General features: G+C 38.3%; 2 protein-coding genes across 2 annotated transcripts; one reads left to right on the top strand and one right to left on the bottom strand.

Moving 5' to 3' along the window:
- Positions 1-360: 360 nt before the first annotated feature.
- Positions 361-956, bottom strand: LOC136221675 (large ribosomal subunit protein eL27-like). Its single transcript, XM_066009095.1, has one exon. The coding sequence runs from the start codon at positions 876-878 to the stop codon at positions 471-473; it is 408 nt and encodes a 135-aa protein (XP_065865167.1). The 5' UTR covers positions 879-956; the 3' UTR covers positions 361-470.
- Positions 957-1,408: 452 nt separating this feature from the next.
- LOC136221669 (protein Iojap, chloroplastic) lies at positions 1,409-7,612 on the top strand. Its single transcript, XM_066009081.1, has 5 exons — positions 1,409-1,703; positions 4,395-4,518; positions 6,177-6,315; positions 6,399-6,487; positions 7,179-7,612. The coding sequence occupies exons 1-5, from the start codon at positions 1,455-1,457 to the stop codon at positions 7,298-7,300; spliced, it is 723 nt and encodes a 240-aa protein (XP_065865153.1). The 5' UTR covers positions 1,409-1,454; the 3' UTR covers positions 7,301-7,612.
- The last annotated feature ends 619 nt before the right edge of the window (positions 7,613-8,231 follow it).

The raw sequence follows: 8,231 nt of genomic DNA, 5'->3' as shown, positions 1-8,231 counted from the left end.
CTAGATTCATCTTTCTCCTCATCCCTATGATCTAAAAGCTGCTCAAATTCTTTCTCAAACGCTAGAAAATTGAGCTTAACTGTAGAAACAGGCAATTTCTAACTTCGACACTAACAAAATTTGTGCTTAGGCGCTAGGCTCACAAAGGCTAATTCAGGGTCACAACTCTTGAACAGAGCCCACATCGCCTGATTATGGATCATTTAGCGCCTGAGGCTAACCTTTGATGACTATGTAACTCATAAAGGCAAATAATAACAAGGAAACAAAACGAGCTTATCATTTTTTCCCTGTCAGATAAAAGGAAGAACAAAAACTTGAATTGAAATGCCAAACAATACCGATTAAATATCCAGATAGTAGATCAAAGTTTTAAAAGCTATCATATAAATCGACCAAAATCCAGAAAAAGTATAGCATAACAAAATCTCAAATGTCTACCAAAACTAATATTAAAACATTTTCCTTTTTCAAAACCTGAGCTTAGAAAAGAACCACCTGTTCTTCCCAGTCTTGAACCTCTCCTCGAACCTCTTCTTGATCTCCTTGGACGCGGTAACCTTCTTGTCCTTAGTCACCAAAGAATCAGCAGACACCACATCCTTCAAATCGACATCGAGTGTGTATCTGGTAGGCATCAAATGGTTGTAATTAACGACCTTCATGAACGCCTTAACGCGAGACTTCTTCGCTGTTTTCTTCGCAGAATCCTTCTTAATGACCTTAGCTGGGTACTTCTTTATTCCGGCGACGAGGCAGTGGCCGTAGGGGCGGTCACGGGTTCCATCATCGAAGTTCCGGACGATAACAGCTTTCCTACCGGCGAATCGACCCTGGAGGAGGATGACGGCCTTGTTGGGCTTCAGGAACTTCACCATCTTCGGCTGTGTTGCTGCAACGAGATTCCGATTCTTAGGGTTTCTTCAGCCGTCTAGATTTGAGTCTGTAAAACGTTTCTGCCTCTTATAGTTGTTAGGGTTTGCTAGGGTTTCATTGAATTTAAAAAGGACTAAAATTGTAGAGATTTACAGGAATGCCACTTCCGGTCGGGTTATATCCGAGTACAAACGGATCTGAACCTTTTTTTTAATTTCATCAAAATTTATTTTCCTTAAAATTTTAATTTTGTTATTTGGATTTATGGTGTCCGTTATGGTTACTTTGTTTTTTTATAAAGTACCGTTACTTGGTGCTCATTTTCACCATTGGATTAATTTTATGCTCCATCATCCAATGGTGAAAATCATTACTTGGTACTTTGTAAAAAACAAAGTAACCATAGCGGGCACCAACCATAGCGGGATCATGAAATTAATTTAATAGCAACAATATTAATAACAATAAAGTTAATGGGTCGTAAATGTAATTTACTTTCGTTATTGAACTGCAAATATCTTATCCAATGACACTCTACAGCAAGCACCTGTCTTCAATCTCTCATTTCAATATAAACGATGGCAGCTTCCACCGCGCTTTTCGTCGCCGGCGCCGGAGCTGTGACTCATATCTTTAGTGAATCCCGGCGACTGGCTTGTTCTGAATCTAGGTTTTTTCGAGCGCACTCAAAACAGTCTGGTTCGTCGTGGTTCAGTGCGCATCATTTAACGCACGGCAAGTGTTTGTGTAAATTACCTAGAACCAAGAAGTTGAAATTCAAACGTTGCTTCGCTGTGCGCGAAGATTCAGATGATAGCTTCCTCTCAGTATGATTCTTCTCTGGCAATTTGGTTTGTTTAATGTGATTCAGTGAAGAATTTTGTGGTTCTTTCTCTTCGTTTAAGTTTGTGCCATTTTGTTCAATTTGATTAAGATGTTATGTGTGTTGTTGATGCAATTCTGATTTCTAGGTTTGCATTCTTTATCGTTTGGAGTTAGAGAGAAACACCATTGAAATTACAGTCTATAGTTTGAAAGCTTTGATAATATTAGGCATGGAAGATATGTTACAGTACATAGCAGGAAAAGACCATTGAAGTTATCTGTCTTTAAGCTTCTTAAGGTAGTTGAATTTAGGCCCTTGCACTGAAACTCTTCTTCCTTAGCGTTTCCGCCTTTCCTGTCTGTCTGAGTTTCCGTCTCAATTTCGGTTTCCATTACCATTTCCCAGCTAAATCTTCGTTTCCCAAGGTCTGTTTCCATTTCAATTTCCCTTTCCGTGCACATAGTTTAGGCCTAATAAACCCCTGGTGCCAAACTTATCTAGAAACGTCTAATGATCCTTCCAATTTTGAAAACGACAGACTAGGCCAAAGTCCCCGTGTGGCGTGGAGACCTTTGCAAGCTTTTGGAATTTAAAGGATTAACTGAGACCTTTGCAAGCTTTATTCCTACTTCCGAGAGTATGACCGAGCCCAAGCCAATACTCGTAAGCCTCTTCTGAATATCATCCCGCAAGGTCCTCTTCTATGTTGCATAGAAACTCTTTTTTAGTAATGTTTCCACGTTTCGTGTCCTTTTCCATTTTATTTTCTTTTCCGTTTCCGTGCAACATAGAACTCCTCCGTATTTCAAACCTCAAACCTCGCCTCTCTTAGAATGTTCACCTGTCTTACCAAGGCTGGATCTCCGCCTCATAGTCGCCAATGGACTAGAGTGGATTAACTTAAGCTAGTGCCGATCACTAGCCCAGGTGGCGGCGGAGATCCCACGTCGACGGCTCCCTGTCCTCTATAGTAGTGCTTACACCAATTTGAAGCCTAAAGCTTAAGACCAACAAGTATTGATATGTTTCATTCACCACTCCTTCCTTCGTCCCGTAAGGTCCTCTACTATGTTGCACAAAAACTCTTTTTCTAGTAATGTGTCCGTGTTTCGTGCCTTTTCCATTTTAGTTTCTTTTTCGTTTCCAGCGTTATTTCCTACCTATATATTTTTATTGAACTAATGTTTCCCGGTGTCCATTTCTTTTTGAGTTTCGGTTTCCGTGCAACATAGGACTCCTCTGTATTTCAAATCTCGCCTTTCGTAGAATGTCTATCTGTCTTAACAAGGGTACATCTCCACCTCATAGTCGCCAATGGACTAGAGTGGATTAACTTAAGCTAGTGTCGATCACTAGCCCAAGTGGCGATGGAGATCCCACGCCGACAGCTCCATGTCCCCTATAGTAGTGCTTACACCAACTTGAAGCCTCTAAGACCAACAATTATTGATATGTTTATTCACCACTCCTTGCTTCGTCCTGCAAGGTCCTCTACTATGTTGCACAGAAACTCTTTTTTTTTTAGTATTGTTTCCGTGTTTCGTGTCCTTTTCCGTTTTAGTTTCTTTTTCGTTTCCAGCGTTTCTTCGTAGCTATATTTTTTTATAGAAATAACGCTTCCTAGTGTACATTTCTGTTTGAGTTTCTGTGTAACATTGGACTCCTCTGTATTTCAAACCTCGCATCTCCTAGAATGTCCGCTTGTCTTACCAAGGATGGATCTCTGCCTCATAGTCGCCAATGGACTAGAATGGATTAACTTAAACTAGTGCCGATCACTAGCCTAAGACCAACAATTATTGATATGTTCCATTCACCACTCCTCGTTGAACCTTCCTCAATGCTTTGCCTGTGCTTGGGCCAGTTAGTCCATGTGCAATTATTCTTTTGAAGTTGCTTAAAGTGACACGATTAACCCCCAAATCCTACATCGCAAAGCAAGAGGAGATTTCGAGAATTTCAAACGAGTATCACTTTAAGCAAGTTCAGAGTCTCATAGGATTTGAGAGTTAGAGACTTAGGTAACGAAGGAAGTGGCAGCAGTGCTATCTCCTCTCAAAGAGTCTGCTTGTTCTCTCTTTATTTTTCCCGAGTGAGATCGTGCTTTTTCTCAGACTTTGAGGGGAAGACCAGCTAAGGCCTGGTATTTCGTCATAAACCCAACATGCTTGTTATTACAGAACCGCGTATCAGTGGCTTGATTGCAACTTTGCCAAGAGAGTTCCACCCTTAATTGAGTGCCCAAGTCTACCACAAATTGGAGGAATCCCGAGTGCCTCGCAAGATGGGATCAACGGTGGAGACTCCCTTTGGGACCCCTCATTCGGTTGCTTGCGAACTCCTAATTGCCTCTCCTCGTTACGTCGACCTCACTGCCGATCATGTCTCATTATCTGCTCTCGCGTGCTATCAAAGGGCAAGGACTTAGCCAACTGAATGACTCGCTTCTTCTGGAATAAAGCAGGGGCTCCTTCTCATTCTTTACTATTGTACCAATTTGCTGATTACTAATGAATTATGTATTCTTCGTCCGTGGATGTAAGCAAAAATGGACGAACCATGCAATTCTGTTGTTTTTGTGATTACATGTCTAATTTTATATTCTGCATTTCAATTCTTAACAGATGATTACAAGTTGCAGTATATGTTCATGAGTGCCACTTCTGACTCCTTCAAGTGATATGTTTTGCAGAATGTAGAAGATACAGATGAAATGTTTGATGACTTGTTCGATAAATATGGAAAGGTGGTATATACGAGAAATGACCAAAAGTCTCCAAGTGCAGAGGTTGATGATGATGCTGAAAGCTTATCATGTAAGCTAATCTCACTAATATAAGTTTCTTATTCTAGAATTTGATTCTTGGAAGAATATTCTTGCACTGTTTGCTATCCACACATTGTCCTTAGGCGTGGCAATTCGTGTAAGTGAGTCGTGTTTGTGTCGTGTCAATTATCAGGTTAGTGTGAACTGAGTCGACCCTAAAGTTCTACCGAAAATTGAACAAATTCCTAATGCGCATGTATTATATTGAGTTTGTGTAATGTGTTCACGGATCACGTGTAATTTTAGTATCTCCACTAAGGATCGCATATAAAAATAGGAGAGGTTCGAGTCATCTTTACGAGTGACAATTGTAATTTTATTGTCTCTACTATGGTGGCATGTAAAAACTTGAGATGAGGATATAATAATTTTACATATTCATGTCATCTCGGGTTAGCAAGTCAACCCTAATCAAATCTAAAAATCTGAGTGTCAGTTTCGTGTCAACTCAAAAATGTTTCATTACTTGTTTACCTTTGACGTTTCCAACTTGAAGTAATTTTGGGACCAGATAACATGCATCTTTTGGATACAGATAAAAGAAACCATAATATGATACCGTTGCATTGATGCAGAGACAGGGACACGGGTTCACCCCCCACCGTCATAAACCACCTCTTATAGGGGTGGTTCTGTCCCTGCTCCTGCCCCTGTCCACCCCTCCATCTTCATTTACAGAGTGCTAATTGCAACCCCAACAGATAAAAAAACATGCACCTTTTTTTGCCCCAGCAGGCCAAAATGGTCTCATTTTGACCTGGGTAGAGGCAAAAGAATATGGGTCCAGAATTGCTCCTCGTTGGAAACCTTGAGGACAAAATTTTACCATTTTTTACGTTACAGATATATCTCCACACCAAAAACATCATAGATAAACTTTGAATCTTTACCCCTTGTTGTTTTGTGCATGATCTTGCTTCCAAAGTTAAATTGTTCCTCTCTTACTTAAAGGGAACCATAGATCTAAATTTGTTCTTTAGGTGGTGCAGATGTGAAACCAAATTAACCGAAAATGACTTTTGTTGAATCTAACGTTAATGGAATCTGAAATTACTCCATCTACAAGACGTTAGTGCTAACATTGTACGGTTTTATACATGAAGTCTAAATCTGTTCTCTCTACAACAACAACAACAAAGCCTTAGTCCCGAAATGATTCGGGGTCGGCTAACATGAACCATCATATAAAACCGTGAAATCAAGTCATGTCAGCGATACAAATTCGCTCCCTCCACTCCGTCCTATCCACTACCATATTTTCCTCAATTCCCAGTAAACTCATATCACTCTCGATCACCCTCCTCCAAGTTTGCTTAGGTCTTCCCCTACCCCTCACCACTACATCCCTTTGCCACTCTTCGGTTCTCCTAACCGGCGCATCAAGCGCTCTACGTCTCACATGGCCAAACCACCTTAGTCGGTTTTCTCTCATTTTATTCTCAATAGATGTGACCCCTACTTTTGTCCTAATTATTTCATTACTCACCCGATCCTTTCTCGTATGACTCTAAATCTGTTCTCTCTCATGTAGCTAAATTGTACTTTAGGTGGCGCAAATGCGGAACCAAATTAACGGAAAATTGACTTCTGTTAGATGTACGTTAATAGAGTAATCTTACTGATATGATTACTTTTTTTCTTTGGTAGTTGCTGTGGCGATGGCGAGGATAGCAAGTGATGTTAAAGCTGGAGATATAAGGGTTCTCTTTGTAAAGCCTCTCGTGTATTGGACTCGATTTTTCATAATAGCAACAGCTTTTTCACGCCCTCAGATTGATGCTATAGCGTGCGTATAAATCTTTCAGCTTTCGGTTTTTCATCTGAAGATTCTTTGCAACAGATAAGCTGATTTTTTACAGCAATTTACAGGTCAAGAATTAGAGATTTTGCTGAGAACAAGTATGGAAAAGTTGCTTCAGGCGATGTAAAACCTAACTCATGGACATTGTTGGATTTTGGTAAGTACCATTGTCTTATTTTCTTAAAAATGAACTTTCACGGTTTTAAGGATTAAGGTTATTATCATTTATTTATCCGAACTAAGTCCCTAGAGCCGTTAGTAAGGAACTGAATGTGTCTGAAAATTAAAGATAAGAGGCTTAATCTTTAAAACTGTAAAAATTCAGAGATTTAATCATGTTATAGTTAAAAAAACATATTTAAGTCCTTGATCTTTGTAATTTTTCTTGATTAAGCTCCAAATCGTTAATTTTCACAGACATTGAGCCCTTCAAAAACGGCTTAGCTAATAGAGATGTTAATGATGTGCTCAATGTGTATGAAAATTAAAAAATCAGGGCTTAAAAATATGAAAGTTCAAAGACTTCATCGAAGCTTATTGAAACTCGGAAAGTTCGGAAGCTTAGTTATGCATTTTGCCATTCATTTATCAAGAAAAGTGACCTTAAATTTGTCTATTGTTATTATCAACAATCTCCCACTTTGCCTATAAGTTGAGAAGGAAATCATATTCTAGTGTCATCTGTCATCTAAAATTTCAACTAAATTAAGCCTAATCTTTTCCATTTTCTTCCTTTACCAAGCGGATGTCAAAACGTGTTGTCGTGTCAGAAATTGACTACCGTAGTCTTGACCTATGAAGGATTGTGAATCTGTATCATGAATTGTTGATTTCTCTTTGAATTTCAGGTGATGTAGTGATCCACATATTTCTCCCCGAGCAGAGAGGTTTCTACAACTTGGAAGAATTCTATGCCAATGCAACATCCATCGAACTCCCTTTCGAGAATCAACCACCATATCGGAATTAAAATCAACTTCTCGCGACGACCGATGACAGCACGACGAAGGAAGTGGTTGGAGAGCCGATTAGGCGATTTCGCTGTGCCGGTTTGGATTTGTTTGATATGTATATTCAGAAACCTGGCTATGTTGTCAAGCACATCTTGCTAGAGATTACATTACAACTCCCTGATCTGTGAAGTAGATACAGTTAGGGGTGAGCAGAACCGAAAACCGATTTATAGTTTAGATATTTTGTATTTTTCGTGTAGTTTAGTTTTTCGGTTTGTTGGCCAAACTCGATTCACCATTTTTAATAGAAATTTGAATTTATTTGAAAATTCAATTGCTAATTAGTGTTATATTTAGACATATATTATGGCTAATTTTGTAGTTCATTTGATTATTTTATTAGAGATAGTAGATTAAAGATAGATGTTTATAACTATTTTGAAAGAAAAATTTGAAAAAAATATCATATAACAGAAATAAACAAACCTTTACCTAAAATACAATTAAAACTAAATGATTTATTTTTAATATATGAAATGATGTAATTTTATTTGGGTAAATTACATCCATTGACACTGAACTTTGTTCTTTTAATATTATTGTCATTGAACTTCAAAACTTAACATAAAAGGCATTTAATTTTACATTTTTTAACTTCCATGGCCATTCAATGTCTTAAAACGACCGTTGATGGTTTCAAAATAAAAAATTCAAAGAGTTAATGATATTTTAAGCAACTTTAATTCTTGAAAATTTTCGTTTTGAGGTCATTCAGGTGTTGTTTAGTTAGGAGAGATGGTGAATTTTTAGAGAGAAAGCTCCAAAAAATGTGATTTTGGAAAATAAAAAATATGGTTTCATGGTAAATTCCGTTCTAGACAACTTTAATTCTTGAATATTTTCATTTTAAAGTCGTTAACGGTCATTTTGAGGAGTTAGTTAAAGTTG

Source organism: Euphorbia lathyris, chromosome 1 (assembly GCF_963576675.1).
Source record: "Euphorbia lathyris chromosome 1, ddEupLath1.1, whole genome shotgun sequence".
Classification (NCBI taxonomy): Eukaryota; Viridiplantae; Streptophyta; class Magnoliopsida; order Malpighiales; family Euphorbiaceae; genus Euphorbia; species Euphorbia lathyris.
This window is presented reverse-complemented; position numbering and strand designations above follow the sequence as displayed.